The sequence below is a fragment of the Amblyomma americanum genome, chromosome 1 (genome assembly GCF_052857255.1).
Source record: "Amblyomma americanum isolate KBUSLIRL-KWMA chromosome 1, ASM5285725v1, whole genome shotgun sequence".
Taxonomy (NCBI): Eukaryota; Metazoa; Arthropoda; class Arachnida; order Ixodida; family Ixodidae; genus Amblyomma; species Amblyomma americanum.
The window spans coordinates 220,680,479-220,698,999 of NC_135497.1; the positions used below are offsets into that span (position 1 = coordinate 220,680,479).

The following is an 18,521-nucleotide window of genomic DNA, read 5'->3' on the forward strand; positions in this document are numbered from 1 at the left end:
GAAAAAAATTGACAATCATAAGATATGATGCAAGAAATTTGTTTGCAAATATTGGTTGTACACAGGCCGGAATGAAATGTGAACAACGCGTGTGAACAAAATATTTTACCCCTGTATGTTCAGCTCCAGTGTGTACGACTAGCCTGATTCATGTTTCAGGGCAAAGGGTCTACCAAAGTACATATTCGTAAACCGGTTGTAAAGGAATATTAGCTGCAAAGCTCAAAAGTATGACATACGCATGTTCCTATTTCATTCCGGCCAGACTGTACATTTTGCTTTGCGTCTACATTTTTGCTTTTACAATGATTTTCTTCCCACTGAGTCTTGGAAATTGATTTCGCCATCGTTCTTTACTTCTACTGCTGCATGGCCTCCTGGTGGGTAGAAGCTTGACTTTGCCATCATTTCTTCATTCTGGTGCTGCATGTGCTTCCGGTGGGCGGAGACTTTTGGAGAGTGGAGGTGGGTTGGTGGAGGCTCATAGGTGGGAGATGCATTTTTACCAGTGAGCACCCACTTATGGAAATGATCATTCTCTTCTTCAGCATGACATTAATTGGTACAGGAGGCAGCCAACAACACTTAGCCTTTCATTTTTCCATCCCTTCTGCTGGCCCACAGAATTAATGGAACCCAGCTAATGCCGCATCAATCATGGACATCACAAGGCACCTGATTTTGATCCAGATATCCTATGCCAGATGTCTTTTATACACTCAGGAGCACCCATCAATGGCAGCCTGCATCACACTTTTAATAGAAGTACACAAACATTGACCTCAAAAAGCTTTACTACTATTCGGTTGCATATATGAACATATATTAGTTGGAAAGGCTTCAAACAAGCCCAACTTGTGTTCTCAATGTGAGCTGGGTAAAACTGTAAAGAATTTTTTTGTATAATTGCAAGGTTGCCATGCGAAATAACTGATACAGGAAGCTTGCAATGTACATTTCATATTCTTCAAATTTGTCTTTGTTACTTTTAGGTATCCAATAAAGTGTAAACACACACATGTATGTCTTTGAAAACTTGCTGCAAAATAGCTCACAAAACAGCAGCATAAATAAAACAGTATCCTTAAAGTAAGACTCTCATCATGCTTAGTGCCATGCAAAACATGCCTTTTTGATACCAACAAAATTCTTGAAACTTCGCTTGTGGGTTCAAAGCTGCCAGTTTAAATGGGCATTTCAAGTTTCGATGCTAAGTAACTGAAAACCTCAGTATTTGTCACAGCTTGAAGACCGTGATGTGCTGAAGTGGTTGTGTAGATAGATGCATGCAAAGTGTCCACAGACTATACTGTGAAAAGTGCTGAAAGCATGCATGAAAGGATTTTTGGCTGCTGCATTACGCCCAAATGTCCAAAACAGATTTGTCCCCAGCTGCCATTTCAACACGCCACAGACTGCCACAGCAGTTACCCTCTAGTGCCTGACAGACCATCACATGTCCTGCAGAAATTTGATTTTCCAGTGAATACCTTCGATATCGGAGGACATAGTGGGAGCATCCAGTGGATGTTCTCTAATGATGGGGTGCGGCACTAGATAGATGTATCTTCATGTTCACATAACGTACGACGTCAGGTTAACCTGCCCAAAATTAGCATGTGCATCAGTCAGTGAGACAAAAGCTACTTGGGTACCATAGAATCTGTTAAAAATAAAAGTACCCATTTTTGCTTCACTAACGATTCTGCGACTGCTATTCGCATTAACAGAATCAGGTCTCAGCCTTCCATACTTGGCAATAAACAATTGAAAGAAAATCATTTGAAATTTTCTATTTTGATAACATTTCCTTGCTCAATCAATCCTTCTACATGCATTCATTTTGCAACCGTCAATTATCGCATGTGAACCAACTCAACAAAGTAGCCACCTCTGTGCCATGCTGATCTGTAAAAAAAAAACTTTTTTCACAAGGATAACCAGACTGAATCCACCTTTCTCCCAGCACCGGAAATGCAATAATGCATTCCAAGTCTGCCATCATGGAGCAGTCCATTTTCTTGTTAGTGTACTGCATCCACCCTCTCCAACTCCCTTTGGTGTTTTAAAAATAGTGCTCTGACAAATAAATTTACTGCCCTTTTACCAACCATTGTAGTGTGGAAAACAAGATGAATATGAGGAGAACGGCCGTTCTGAGATCACTCATGTACTCCCTACTACAGTAAGATCTCGATAAGATCATGGTTGATACATATAGCAGCACAATACAAATTTGTAAAATCCCCTGGCCAGAAAGCATTGTGTATAATGTGCAGAATTTTGAACGTTCTGAACACACTCCCACGCCACTACGAATGATATAAATGCACAAGCTGCGACTGCATGCTTGAGCACGAAACTCTGCCCGCACATCACCAATGCTGGGATTTCCAATTGCGTGTTAAGCACTGCGATCAGCTAGTGCTGGCAAGCGGCCATAAATAGATCCCATCATCTGTAAACATACACACTTCAGTGCATTTACAGTGTTCCTGCACACAGATTTTGTTCGTTTTAGATTATAAAAGTTTCAGATGATAAGATCTATGGCTTGTGCTCAAATTTCTGAATTCTTAAGGCAAATAAATTGCTATGAAGCAATGCAAATAATATTTTATATGAAAATAGGAAAACTTGGATGAAAGGGCTAAAATATTGAATGCCGAAATCTACATTCCCTCAGATGTTTATGCTTTCATAGCTATCACAAGAAACTTTTTTTTTTCGATTGAGTTAAAACTTCCTAAGGTGTTTCACAGAAACGTACTCCTTTAAACTGCCAAGAGTATGCATGAACTATGGGGAAAGGTGTCATAGAATTCATGTTCTGTACTACTTCAAGAGACTGCCCACAGAAATATTACACCTGCTTTCAGCTGCTCAAGTGAAACATGAAAATAAAAACTGGTTGTTTCAGCAGACAACAGTGTCGAATGTGAATGTGTTTTTACCAACTATTGTGCTCTATGTACAGCCCTCGTCAAGAGTATACAGCCCAAGGGGTTTGCTTCTAAGCTGTTTAGCACAGCTCCCTAGGGCCTAGCACATTAATTAGTCCAAAGATTGGGAGGGTTGAGGACGCAAAGCCATTCCTCCTTCGAGAGATTAGGGTCACTGAGGATGCATAACGAGGCATGCTGCAGGCCTCAAAAGCAAACCCCTTGGGCTGTACCTTTAGTTTATTACTCCTTATTTGTTGGTGCAGAGTATGTGCCTGTCGACTGCTATGGCCTGCCCACAAGTGCCCCTGCACTTCTGTTGGCACGAAAATGTACTATGCAATTATGGAGGTTATTAATGAATGAATCGGTAAAACTTCTTTTTGGGATAGTTGGTGCATTTTGAACCAAGGAAAAGGCGCAGCGCAAAAGCATGCAACCACACAAGAAGAGAGGACAAGACACAAGCGCTGACTGACAACTCGGCAGTTGTCAGTCAGCGCTGGTGTCTTGTCCTTTCTTCTTGTGTGGTTGCATGCTTTTGCGCTGCACCTTTTCCTTGGTTCATAATGAATGTAGGCTATGAGAGATGCTGTAGTGGAGGGCTTCGGAAAATTTCGAACATCTGTGCTTTTAAAGCAAAAGCTTCATTAGCCTTGTCGAGCCAAGGTCATCGGCGCGGTACATTTGACCTTCAAGTGGAGGAGTGTAAGCCACGTGATGTACCACGTAATTCGCTGCAGCCGCATGCCGCCGCCGCTGCGCCAACCGCCGCCTCGCCAGCTGTGTCCACACGACTAGCCACGTGACTCGCCGTTCGCTTGAAAGGGAGCTGGCACCGCTCTCGCGTGCATACTAACTGCTGTCTAGCAGTTTCTCGCTATGGATGAAGCGAGTCAGCCAGGACCGTCCAAGCCGTCGGGATGGCCTCGTAGACTACAGGCTGAGTCTGATCATCCGGCTGACGTTGCCAATCCTGCTAAGTATTTAGCAAGAGGTAGGGAAGTTAAACATGCCAAGCTAGCGGTAGAGAACGGCGAAGAACGGGAGCATCGACTGGCTCAACGGTGACTGAAGGATGCCAAAAGGCGGCAGCAAAGAGATTTGGAGGCAGCTACTGCTGCTTCTGCCTCAACCACAACTTCGGCGACGGACGAAGAGACACAGCATAACCACGCATAACAAAGCTTTCACTTGCATAACCGGGCTTAGCCGAGCTAAGCCACAGGCATTTTTTTAGTGACCATGCACAGACATTGCACAGTACATATGCCTGTAGCATTTCATCTCCATCGAAATGTAACAGCCATGGCTGGGATCTACCCCACGTCTTTCGGGTCAGCGACCAAGCATCGTAACCACTGAGCTACCGCAGAGGCTCACATGTACGTATGTACACTGTATGTATAGAGATTATACTGTATAGACTCTCTTTCCTACAGGCTGTAACTGCAAGCAAACAGTTGCTCAAAAAAGGTCATCTGATGCCATAAGATGTGTTAGCAGCATGTTTCAGTATGGCTGTCAATTTCTGCACAGTGACCGTGAAAGCAGAAAATGTGTGTGACCAGCTACCGCACTGAAGCACAGTCCACAGTAAAAAAAATATTGATTATATTTATTCATCCACAAGGCTACAAGGTGAAATGCAGAAAAAATGTTGCTAAATGCTGCACTACATAAGGATTTCACCTGCCCACTACTGCACACCTCAGGACATATTCTTCAACTCTGCCAAAATGTCAGCAGCCTTCTGAAGAGTTGAGTCATCCTTGAAGAAGAAAAAGTTTTTGCATCAACTGCACATGAAATAAAAGGCTACCCAAGTGCTACAGATAAAAATTCTGAGGGCACTTAAAGTGCGAAAGCATGTGCTTTGAGGACAGGAAAGGTTTTTGAGGAAAGGAAAGAAAGCAGTAGCTCTCAGATCTCCACATCTGTGTCCACCGCACCTTAAAGCATGCAACTAAAGGTGCAGATGTCATTGGTCCGAACCCCTGTTGCAAGCTAGCCTACAACATGACTAAAACATGTAAGCTATATGCAAAGAGAAATGCTATGACATCACCCAGAATGCTGCATGACGAACGGTTGCTCAAAATTTTGGTGAATGTATTCGGGAATACTGCCAACACATTGAGGTCAGCCAGTGATGACATCACTGGGATTTACTCTGCACATGTGATATCTGTCGCTCAAACCAGCATTGTCCCTGCGGCGGACGGTGCCACGAGTCTCTTTCCAACATTAATTAGTGATCACGTCGAAGCTTTTCATTTTGTTATTTTCACATTTACTAATTAGCTCATTTTTCTTAAGTTCACTGATTAATTTAATTGCTTTTACTAATTAACTGTGTGAGGACATTCTGCATCATGACATATAACACCATTAATTTATTACTCACAATCATTAAGCTTTTGCACATTTATTCATCTGGAGTGATGTCATCGTGTGAACACATTTTGCAGACAAGTTTTGCGGACACAACTGAGCCATATAATGCTTTAGCATTAATAAGTGCCCCTTTGAGCATACTTATATAAGAATACACAAGCTAATACATAACAATACATAATGCACCATCAGTGTTAAATGAAATGCAAACAGGATAACTGAAACATGAACAAAAAACAAAAATATTAGATGCTGCAGAAAAAATACAGGCTGCGTTCATTAAGACTTCCATGCAACAACGGTCTTCACACCCTCGAAGTAAAAATCAAGCGCACTAGTATACATTCTCCTTCCACTAAGATGTTCTTGATTTATTGTTTCCATTTTCATTGTCTTATTTGAGTTTTATTTGACACTGACTGCACATAAGCTAATAAGGCTCTATTAGATTGTAGGATACAACTTAAAGAAACAGCAGTTGGTAACACCAACTCACGGTCCGCGGCATCCTGTATTATTCCGCTGGCCAATCACAACAGTAAATGAAATCAGCTTTTTAATAGTTGACGATACTAAACAAGCTAGGTATCAAAATTTTAGAGCTTATAATTTTTTTCTTGTGATAAGCTTCTTGTTTAGGGCGGAAAATCTTCAAGCGCCGACCAATCGTTAAAAAGATGACGTTTCGGCCCCGGCTTACGGGGGCCTTGTTCACAATGAAAGAAAGACAGGAGTGAAGGTAAGTTATATAGGTTTCATGGTATGACGCAAGCAGCGGGAGTATATCGGGGGTAGATTGCCTTCGTTGCGATTAAGCGTGTTTGCCGTCGTCTGAATATAAAAAGATTCTAGGTAATGCCTTGTCGTCTTGCTCTTTTCTTTTCCGATTATCTTCGAGCTGTCCCAGTCGATGTCATGGCCCTCGGAGATAGCATGATCAGCCAGTGCGTTTGTTGCCACGCGCTTGTTCTTGACATCATTGTGGTGCTGCTGCAATCTTTTCCGAAAATCACCTGTTTCACCGATATAGACATGCTCGCAATCAGCGCAGGGAACCCTATACACGATGCCCGGGAACTTCTCCTTCTTTATCTTGTCTTTCACTGTAACCAACGCGTGTCGCAGCTTCTGCGTGGGTACATGTGCGACGTCGACTTCGTACGACTGGAATATGCGGGATAAACTTTCACTTACTCCGGGGACGTAGGGTATCGGAATCCTTTTCTTCTTCTCTCGCTGGGGTTGCTGTGGCGGCGGGTGAGCTAGGCGATTCTCAGATTTTCGTATAAAAGAACTGGGATAGCCCGAAGCCATCAGGTCGCGGCGAACGGTGTCCAGATCTGTCTTTTTCTCTTCCAGCGTAGAGCAGAGGTTCTCCGATCGGCGGACAAGCGAGGCAACAACGGACTTCTTGTGACAGGTCGGGTGTACGGAACTGAAGTTGAGGTACATGCCAGTGTGCGTGTCCTTCCTGAATACACTGAATGATATTCCAGGGCCGTCGCGTTTCACCAGAATGTCCAAAAAAGGCAGACGGCCATCTACTTCCTCTTCCGTGGTAAACTGTATGGCCGGTTCCATGCTGTTCAGGTGCAAAAGGAATGTACTCACAGCCGATTTCTTGATTATGCAGAAACAGTCGTCCACATAACGAAGAAAGACTTTCGGGCACGGCGTGAAGCATGAAAGGGCGCGGGACTCCAGTGACTCCATTGTCAAGTTCGCAGCGGTCACAGAAATTGATGCTCCCATAGCCGTACCATGAACCTGTTTATATATGCTCTCCTGGAACGTGAAATAGGTGCTTGACAAGCAGAACTGAAGAAGTCTGCTGAGGTCTGGAACTTCAATGGGTGTTCTTTCCGGTAGGGTTGCATCCACCTGGAGCGCATCTTTGCAAACCTTCACGGCCAGGTCAGTGGGCACGCTCGTAAACAGTGACTTCACGTCAAATGACACCAAAATTTCGTCGTCCTCTACAACCATGTTGCGAACCTTTTCAATGAAGTCGTGCGAGTTGTGCACGTGCGTTTCGCTTTTACCAACCAAAGGGGAGATAACACGATGCAAATAGTTCGACAGCTTGTGAAGCGGGGAGCGGGTGAAATGGACGATTGGGCGCATTGGGTTGCCTTCTTTGTGGATCTTTGGCAGTCCATACAGAGCGGGAGCGGAACCATTGTGGCAGAGGAGGAAGTAGTAGAGGGACTGTGGCGGGACAACACAACACAAGTCCCTCTACTACTTCCTCCTCTGCCACAATGGTTCCGCTCCCGCTCTGTATGGACTGCCAAAGATCCACAAAGAAGGCAACCCAATGCGCCCAATCGTCGATTTCACCCGCTCCCCGCTTCACAAGCTGTCGAACTATTTGCATCGTGTTATCTCCCCTTTGGTTGGTAAAAGCGAAACGCACGTGCACAACTCACACGACTTCATTGAAAAGGTTCGCAACATGGTTGTAGAGGACGACGAAATTTTGGTGTCATTTGACATGAAGTCACTGTTTACGAGCGTGCCCACTGACCTGGCCGTGAAGGTTTGCAAAGATGCGCTCCAGGCGGATGCAACCCTACCGGAAAGAACACCCATTGAAGTTCCAGACCTCAGCAGACTTCTTCAGTTCTGCTTGTCAAGCACCTATTTCACGTTCCAGGAGAGCATATATAAACAGGTTCATGGTACGGCTATGGGAGCATCAATTTCTGTGACCGCTGCGAACTTGACAATGGAGTCACTGGAGTCCCGCGCCCTTTCATGCTTCACGCCGCGCCCGAAAGTCTTTCTTCGTTATGTGGACGACTGTTTCTGCATAATCAAGAAATCGGCTGTGAGTACATTCCTTTTGCACCTGAACAGCATAGAACCGGCCATACAGTTTACCACGGAAGAGGAAGTAGATGGCCGTCTGCCTTTTTTGGACGTTCTGGTGAAACGCGACGGCCCTGGAATATCATTCAGTGTATTCAGGAAGGACACGCACACTGGCATGTACCTCAACTTCAGTTCCGTACACCCGACCTGTCACAAGAAGTCCGTTGTTGCCTCGCTGGTCCGCCGATCGGAGAACCTCTGCTCTACGCTGGAAGAGAAAAAGACAGATCTGGACACCGTTCGCCGCAACCTGATGGCTTCGGGCTATCCCAGTTCTTTTATACGAAAATCCGAGAATCGCCTAGCTCACCCGCCGCCACAGCAACCCCAGCGAGAGAAGAAGAAAAGGATTCCGATACCCTACGTCCCCGGAGTAAGTGAAAGTTTATCCCGCATATTCCAGTAGTACGAAGTCGACGTCGCACATGTACCCACGCAGAAGCTGCGACACGCGTTGGTTACAGTGAAAGACAAGATAAAGAAGGAGAAGTTCCCGGGCATCGTGTATAGGGTTCCCTGCGCTGATTGCGAGCATGTCTATATCGGTGAAACAGGTGATTTTCGGAAAAGATTGCAGCAGCACCACAATGATGTCAAGAACAAGCGCGTGGCAACAAACGCACTGGCTGATCATGCTATCTCCGAGGGCCATGACATCGACTGGGACGGCTCGAAGATAATCGGAAAAGAAAAGAGCAAGACGACAAGGCATTACCTAGAATCTTTTTATATTCAGACGACGGCAAACACGCTTAATCGCAACGAAGGCAATCTACCCCCGATATACTCCCGCTGCTTGCGTCATACCATGAAACCTATATAACTTACCTTCACTCCTGTCTTTCTTTCATTGTGAACAAGGCCCCCGTAAGCCGGGGCCGAAACGTCATCTTTTTAACGATTGGTCGGCGCTTGAAGGTTTTCCGCCATGAACATACCCGACCAGACGGGTTTCCGTCGAACCCTGGATTTCAGCTTCTTGTTTAGGTAACAAGAAAAGTTTCTACCACCGACTACATTTTCGTCATGGAGGAATCCTGTGTGGCGGCGGTCTTGAACGTGGGCGGAGCTTCACTACAGATTTAAGTTGTACCCGACCACAGATAACATAACCGCAACACTATCAGTGACCTTGCTTGGACCACTTATGTCAAAAAGAATAGTAGCGAAACGCCACGCCCCTTTACCCCAGCAGCAGCTCTTGCTTTGCAGCAACATCTCGTGAAGCTCCCAAATAAAGCAAGCATCTCAGACATCTGACAGCTACAGAATAGAAGTAGAAAGCACCAGAGAAGAGCTGGCATTAGCATGCCACAGCAAAACAGCAACACATTAAAGCAGCAACAAGAAACTAGTTCATCTAAGATAAGGTATGAACACAGGTGCACTGCAGTCTGAAAAAAGCCAGTGTCTGTTGATACAACACATTTTCCAAATGCAGAAGCTAAAACTTAGTTCAGGTTACAATAACGTACTAAGAAACTCTGACACTACGAAGAAAAATGATATAGCATGCATTTAAGAGCTGCGTAATTATGTTAATTCATTTCTAGGATAATATGTAAGCTTTTGCCTCACTACCATGGTCTTCGTTAATCCAAATGAAAAACTAATTTGAAAGCCCCACAAAATTCAACTACTTTACAAAGCAGCATCTGTGATGAATAAGAAACAAAGCTAGAGAAGCAACCCACTGCTCCAAAAGCATGCTTTACATCACATAGCTCTAGCAGTTTATTTCATATAGATACACACAGAACCAAGGGATAAGATAAGCAAAAGAATGCCACAGCATGTCTAACAGTACACTGTGACATTCAGTACTAAAGTAATGCATTGTGCAGTTGAATACAAAGAGAAACAGAGCAAATTTTGCCTGAATTTCCACATCTAACGTGGAGAAATGCTGCAAGGCTTGTCAACAGAAAAATACCTTAGTAAACAACAAACAATGCAGGCAGTAACTGCTGGCTGAATATGAATTAGGTATTGCCTGTCACGTTGAACTACACTAGTTTCTTTTTCACACCACATGCACATTTCCTGCTTGAAGTATTATTGTGAAAAACCACAATGCTTTTCAATACTTCATTCTGTGCTTCTCACAAGGCTTTCGAGCATTAGCAGAAGCAGTGGTGCCAGGTCTTGTTTACATAGCGCGTATCGAGCTCACAAGATTTTTAAGGCTAGCACTGAGCAGCTACTGATGTGGTGACTTTTTTATAGAACCCAGAACATGACAGAAACGTGCAAGAAGGCCTTTTTTTATGAGAGAAAGGGTTTTTCAAGGCACTTGCTACCTGCCAAAAATAAATTTTTCATCAACAAGTTTCAAGGGTACTTGTGTAAAGATGACACATTCATTAGTAGGTGTTTCCTTGACACTCACCTTGATAAAACAGAATCGTATCAAATCCTGAGCAAGAGGTTTATGGTCTGCACCATAGAAGGCACTAGGGGGAATGCCTTGTAGCTTCTGAAATGAGTTCCATTGACCACTTTCAAAAGCATACTCTTGAATCAATGCATGTCACTGAGCTGCAATGAACTAGATTGAAAAAATATTTGTTACGTAGTATCTGGCTGCACAACACAAATATTCCAAGTAGAAAAGGGTGAACTTCATTTCACATCTTGCAAAAGTTTGCTCGAACAGTGTCTCAAACCTAGGTGCACAGGTTTAATTTCAACACCAAATCCATTTAATGGCCATGCTCACCTGCACAAACAGGGTGCACACCTACTGTTCTTCGACTAGCAATAAAAACAAAGATGGTCAAAAATAGCAGAAACACTTTTTGCAAACACTTCAAAAGCTAGCTGAAGGAAATAAAACTTGACTGCACATTTAACATTAAACAGAAGCATAAACAATACAACCCACATGTATCACGACACAAATAAAGTGCCCACGAAAGTGCCATTAAAAATAAAACGACATTTTACACTAATAAACAGTACACAGTCACTAGCAATACTCAAATATGACTGCACCAGAGTTGAGATATTATGTACCTTTTACAAGCGTCAGAAAAAAAGAAATCAGCAATGTGGTATACTGACCCTTGACCTGGACAGCCACTTTGCAAAAAGGTAATCCTTAGGCTCATTCCCCTCCAACTTCACTTTAGAGGCTTGAAAAGAACAAATAAATAAATACCATCATATGCCTGTTCGCTCAGACAGAAGCACAAGACAAAAGAGCTTCACTCTTCTTTTGCTACCATGGGCACACCATACTCCTCATGACAAGTTTTACCAATAGCACAACCAATGACAATCTCAGCTCACAATGGATTCACACTAGACTAAATTTTGCCCATAATTTGAGTTCCTAATGCTAGATTGTGGTGTACGGGTTGCTTTGTATGTTCTTTTTTTCTTAAGGGGGATGGGGGGGGGGGGGGGGGGGTGCTGCATCTTAGCTGCACTTTGTTGGCCAGAGACAGTGGTGCAAAAAGAAAATGGCTGCCTACATGCTGAAAATGAACAAAAATATGCTGAAATAAAAGCTTTTAACTTCGTCCACACTGAAAGACAGTGATGCAAAGCTAAATCCAGAAAACAAGGGTGCCATTGATTCAAGTGAAGACTATGACAGTAGTAACTTTACAGATAAGCTACACTTATGAATGAAGACCACAAGCGATTCCACAATGATGAGCCTAATCCTCCAGTCCCACTGCTTTGGTTTACATTTTTTTTGCGGTTAAAATTTCATTACGCTATGTGTACAAAACTCATGGGACAAAGCTGGAGGTTAAAAAAAACAAGACATAAATACATTTCTCCAACTGCAGAAATGAGAAAAATAACAATCAATGTCAACAGTGTCGTGCAGTGGCAGGAATTTCACGACCATTGGATACTGCTGACAGCAAACTCCTGGGCTCTGCAGAAAAGCCCAGCTAACATTTTTTTTTTTTTTAATTTTAACCAATGAGGAAGGTACACAGGTTTGGAGAAATTCTGCTTTTTTGTACAGTACAAAATTCTGCAAGCTGATAAAGGAGAAGATCTGGTAATATTTTCTCACAGCTTTCACCGTTTTTTTTCTTGTGGCGGAGGAAGCTTTGAAAATCCTCCCAGGGCAATACTTGTGTGTTGTTGGTCCCCATGTGCTTTGCGTGCTGCATTATATGTCTTCCGCTATTACATAACCTTCACTTCTGGCACAAATGTCAGTTAGCTGCAGAAAACTTCAATCCTTTGCACACCTCAGTGTTCACCAACTGTCAATGGAACATCTCCAGGCTGCAACTATGTTTAAAACACGAGCCTTAAACACATTAAGTAGCTAGGGTGGCCATGGTTACTGCTATACAGTGAGTACATATAGCTTTCAACAAAAAATGTACAGTAGGCATAGCCGAGGATCACAAATCTTGAAGTGCAAATTCAGGACAACTGTGGTCCAATAAGGCATACAAGGTATACCGTGCAAAACGTTTGTGGGATTTAAACATATTTTGCACTAAAATCTGTTCATTCAAATGTTGCTCCGTACAATACAAGGTGAACCAAAACCTGCACCTGGCTGCTACTATATTCCTTCCTACTGCCATCACATTTTGTACAGTGAGAGGGCAACAGTACTTCATGTGGCTGCATCCTAAGACAATGACATAAGATATACAGTCTACAAGAAGAGGAGAACTAATGGGGTGGTCAAGGTTTGATGCCAACACATGCAACATGCTGAAGGCTACTAAGTGCATAGGGTGTGTTCGACCAGTGGTCAATGCTTCACTATGGCAGGCTGGGGCAGCGAACAGGAGGCATTACAAATTTCATCCTTCATTACAGATAAGCTTTTCTGGTATGATATAACATGATGATCTGCTGCATTTCAGCGAGTTTGAATGAGAGAACAGCTACATATGACATCCACTTGAGATCAATCACAAAAAAAATTGTAAATTGCGGTGTTAAACATCCCAAAGCAACACATGGGCTATGAGGGACGCGGCAGAGAATAGCCCTGAATTAATTTAGACCACCTAGAGTTCTTTAATTTGCACTGACATCGCACAGCACACGGGTGTTTTTGTATTTCGCCTCCACCAAAACATGGCCGTCACAGCCGGGACTGAACCCATGACCTTGGGATCAGCAGCCGAATGCCACAGCCACTGAGCCACAGCGGCAGGTTGAGATCAGTTACATCGCTAGAAAATAAGAATACAGAGCTGCCGCAAACCTTTACAGCACAAAAGATCTTGCTCTAGAGTTGTAAGTTATTATTGCCTTGCTAGTATCTTTTCAGCAACACAACAAACAAGCCATTAGTGTTTTTGTAAATTTGAACAGCATAGAGCAGGAATGCTTTGCTTTGCTTTATGGGAGTCTAACGTCCCAAAGAGGCTCAGGCTATGAGGGACGCTGTAGTGAAGGGCTCTGGAAATTTCGACCACCTGGGGTTCTTTAAATTGCACTGACATCGCATAATACACAGGCCTCTAGCATTTCGAGAAGAGGGATGTCTTCAATCAAATAATTACTTGTACCACTGTCAAAAGACAGCTTCAATGACCACTGAGTCAGTCACCATAATCTCAATGCAGATTGAATGATTGAGCATTGAACTTGATGGGGATTGACTCAATAAAGGTTGTCAAATGGGGATTGGAATCTCAAGGGACTTTGAGAGCAGCCTTGCACTCCCTACATGGAGAAAAAAAAAAAGCAAAATACAGAAATTAGAAACAAAAACAATCTGTCTTAAATGCAAATTTTAGGCTAAATTAACTTGTCCGCAAACTTATTTCTATTCAGGAGCCAAAATGACAGCTCCACAGACCGTCAGATATAAATGAAGCAATGCCTTTTTTGTTATGCGTCATGCCCCTGTGTTTCTCTGTTTTTGCTTCTTAGCGTGCTTCGCACTGACCGAGAACAAGAAGTGCCCCACAAGCACTGCAAGGATAGAAGCTGTGAACAGTACAGAAATGGTCACTGCTTCAAAAAAATGAGTGCTTATCATTGGCATCGTTGCCCATTACCACCCTGCCATCGATGCCTCTGGATTGTGTTAAACTATGAAGTATTTGAATACTAGCTTTTCCCAAACAGCTTTCAATTAAAAGCAACATTTACTTCAATACGGAACTTGTAGTTTACTTACTGGTTCACTCCAAGTGTTTTTACTGAATGTTGCTGTGCCTATCACCACCTGTCAGATTGCATGCTTGGCTATCAATGATCATTGAAATGCCTGCGTGGCAGCGGTGCATCTGGATGGCCCTTGAAAATTTTGATGACTGACTCAATGGTGCTGAGGCCGCCAGTGTGATAACTGTATTAGACAAGTGAAGTCCTCTGTGCTTCCAAAGCACAGAAGTTTTGCTCTTTTTCTCTTATGAAAGAGAAGTGCCCAACATTACATTTTCTAGCTGACCGCAGGACCAGAGGGACTATGAGTTTGACGCTGCAAAGACCAAACATCCTTTGGGTGCCAGGAACCAGAACCAAATGCTCACGCAATAAAGGCAGGATGACTGTGTGATATTTTCTTGTTTGGTATTGTCCAGTGAGGCTTGCTATCAAATCAGATAACTCACAGGGCAACCTACCATGCTTATCTGCTTCATCTGGTATGCCCTCTATTGAGCATGATTTACAATGAATGACAGTATAGTAACTGCAGGATATTAACTACAGCACCACATGACCACAGCTGTTGAACAATGATTGATCATTTCACATTTGCACTGGAATGAAGAGCACAGCCTGCAACCACCTTAGAATCAATACTCAAGATTACATCACATTTTACGAAGCAGGCCTCCTTACCCAGCTGAGAAAAGTCGCAGACAAGGAAATAACCTCCCTCTGGCACAGTGGGTGTCATACCAACAGAGCTGAGAAAGCTGCAGATGAAGTCTCGCTTCTTCTGCAGAGAGCTTGATAGACTGTTCCAGTATCCCTCAGGGTCAGATACCCTCTCCATTTCCTTTTCCAAGCCTACGGCTATTGCTTCCTGCCAAGTGTGCGCAGAAACAAGAAGGCAAACATGAAGCAACATTGAACCAATTTTCCAATAACTACATTTTTTTCTCTTCTTATACAGACTGAACTGGAACCAAATTATCGCAGCTAAAACCCTAAACAGACCAATTTGGCACTTTTATCAGTTTGGTACCACATTATCTATGCATGCAAGTTCCAGCTGAGCCATAGCTGAGTGATGGTGCTAAAAAAAAATAGAAACAAATAGCCCATTTTTTTTACATCAAGACATCTTCAAATTGAAACTTTCTATAGGTGTATGTATAGTACCCCAAAGTAAGCTGCTTGTCTTCGTAGTGATGGACAGCTGGACATAACTTCTGGTTTTGTTAGATTTTGTGCTACCAAGAGAATGGCCTGTTTCTAACAGTCTTTGCCTTCACAGCTTTTTCACAAAAACCGAGGATCCTCAATCCCTAAGGAGTCAATTTTACTGGTCACAACACTTAAACTTGGCCATATTGTGAAGGGCACTGATGTACTTATTAAGTACTGGTTGGCCGTCTCGGAGCTCATTTCACTAGTGTGCATCATTAGTGTGCTTCATTGTCCACTAACTCATACATAACACTGATGAAATACATGCAAAAGTTTTTGACTAAGTTATGCTTCATAATGATCACAGCAATGCATGAGGAAGTGTCAAAAATATGCCTTGCCTGTTCACCCATTACGTAAAAAAAGGTTACTGCCTGAGCATTTTCTTTATAGTTGAGACATGATACTAGCACATAGTCCAGGCTTTAACCTTTCAAAGTTATGCCTATTTTGATGTGAACAGTACATGTGGCTTCAAAAAGATATCACATCTGCTGCTGTTACCGCTGCTGCTACATCACTGCTGCTAGACATCATCAATGCTTATAAAAACAAGACACCTTTTCGGAGCGCGTAGAGTAGTACCTCACACCATATCATGGGTGGGTTCAAAACACAAGACAACATTTTTGTCTTCTGCCTGGTGACAAAAAAACAATGATTTCCAAGTGGCCTGGGATCATTTCCACACAAAGCGCCTTGCAATCTACTTCAGGTGGGAACTCGCATGCAGCTACCACGTGGTGTGGGCATGCACCACTAAGGAAGGTCCCACATTGTAGTCTTCCCTTCCCTGTTCTAAGAGGTGCAGCCAGAGGGAAACATGTCATAACTCTGAAATCAGGATGAAAAATGTGTACACACGCATATGCTAGTGGTATAATTTGAAGAACTTTTGTGCTCAGAGAAAAAGAAAATGAAGAGGCTGCTAACTCACCTGCAGAAGGGTGCTGAGGGTGTAGATGCAGTTCTGGTGAACAAGCTGCAGCCCTTTCAGCAAGTGGTGAGGACCATAGGCCCAGCCCACCTGCACATAGAATGTAGAGGCTGCATTCTCACAGCAATAACATTTCCTCCTGACTAGATAATGCTAGAAAAACTCAAATCAATGTGCAAAACTAATTTATTTTTTATTGTCAGTCTAGGGCATCAGATAATGCCACATGGACTGCTGCCAGCAAGGATAATCTTGAATATCTGAAGAAGGCTTGAGGTAAAGTAGTGTCATTTAAAATCATTTTTGCATTAACAACTTGCTCCAGTGTTTTCTCGCTTTGTTCTGAGTTCATTTTAACGACTATCCTCTCTAAAGCCAAACAGGTCTTGAAAGTATGCAACAAGCTTGCAGAACAGACAATCCTAACAGAAACTTCAACATTCTGCACAATGCAAAAGTAAATTCAACTGATCAATTTAAATCCTTGTTGTCAGCTTGAAGCATACCAAAAACGAGTCATTCCTACACCTATCCCTCTTGCATTCACAAAGTATACTGTCAAAACTTTGCAAAATTTTTTTCCCGAACAAAGACCACTCTCACCATAGATAACTAATAAGAAAAATAGAAACTGACAAAATATGCAAAATGTCAGAATATGCAAAATGCTCAAATGTTTGCCTAATATATCAAACAAAGGAAACACACTAAGGAAGGACCATGCTGCAACTCTGAGCAATCTCTGTGTGAGAAATGGCACACAACAAAGTCTGCAAAATCCTGGCTGGGCTACCTTTACATTGCTGTCACCTGTAATAAGAGTGCAAACTTTAACAAGGGGTGGGAGGGAGGCCTCAGGGCAGTGAAAAACAATCTGATCAGAGGTTTTGCATTTATCCTCTTGTCAAACAAAGACAAGTCCCCAGTTGAAACGTTGGTCACTGAGCTTGACACTTTTCAACTTGTCAAACCGGTGCTTCAGAAAACTATACTCCCTCTTCTTTTCTACCCTGCAATGTCTGCAATAGGAACTGTTTTAACTGTTTTTCTCTACTCCTACATCTTTAATAAAGATATGGCTACAATAATACTGAAATCTTTAATTAAGCATTGCAATGTGGCTACAGAAAATAGGAGGGAGTGTACAGTCCTGGACTGATGACAATTGCAAGACAGTTTTTTCAAAGACACGGCACCTTAGAGCACAAGCATTTTTACATTTGTGCTCTTGATCTTTAGGTACGATGCCACAGCTATGTATTGTAAAAGCACATTAATTTGAACCTTGTTAATTCGAAAATCCCGATAATTCGAACTGCCCATGTCAGTTTATAGCGTCGCACGCTGGCTAATTCATATGCTACGGGTCTCACACCAGTTAACAACGGGCTCCTGAAGGGAGGCTGTGTCCAGGTATAACTGGCACAACAAGCGATTGTCCAAATACCATTACTCAAGCCTGAATTCCATGCTGCAGATTCACTCGCACACCTCTAATGTGCATGCAACAGCAGGCACAATGACGAACGATGGCCCAGCCTCTAAGAACAGTCACGCCACATAGTTCTGGTTTCACTTTTCTGGGCTTCAAGCCAGCCCACATCAACCAGCCAAACGTGCCCAGTTGTGTGCCGTTTGGGCGCTGATTGGCACCTTTCGTTAGTCTTTTCTATCCCTTTTTTTTTTTTTCTCACTGCTTCGATGCCACTGAGCATTTCCGTTTGCGTGGTTCTTCCGTTCTTCCAGTGCGCCGAAACTGCACACTCGTCACGTGCCATTCACAACTTGTGTGGTGAAACCTCCTCACATGTGACACTGCTGCTTTTGAGGTCTGCAACATAGTAGTGGCAGAGCTCCACTGCTAAAAATAGCCACTGGCGCACCATTCTCATTTCAAAAGCAAGCAACCATTGCCCAGTCTTACACCAAATAAATTTACCATGATGCAAGGGTTTCTTGTTAGTTTTTTGGGGTCATTCAATAATTCAACTTTGGGATAATTAGAACGTTTCCCTTGAAGTTCAAATTAATTAGGTTTTACTATG

General features: G+C 43.0%; 1 protein-coding gene across 3 annotated transcripts in view; it reads right to left on the reverse strand.

Annotated features, from left to right (window-relative positions):
• Positions 1-4,539: 4,539 nt before the first annotated feature.
• Positions 4,540-18,521, reverse strand: part of Kyat (Kynurenine aminotransferase) — a 48,386-nt gene continuing 34,404 nt past the window's right edge. For all 3 annotated transcript variants that reach the window (XM_077648517.1, XM_077648516.1, XM_077648518.1), the window contains 5 exons: positions 16,477-16,566; positions 15,006-15,192; positions 11,277-11,347; positions 10,603-10,689; positions 4,540-4,713 (listed from right to left, as the gene is read on the reverse strand). In XM_077648517.1, coding sequence (XP_077504643.1) covers positions 4,654-4,713; positions 10,603-10,689; positions 11,277-11,347; positions 15,006-15,192; positions 16,477-16,566 — 495 coding nt within the window. In that variant the 3' untranslated portion in view covers positions 4,540-4,653. The remainder of the gene's footprint in view (positions 4,714-10,602; positions 10,690-11,276; positions 11,348-15,005; positions 15,193-16,476; positions 16,567-18,521) is intronic.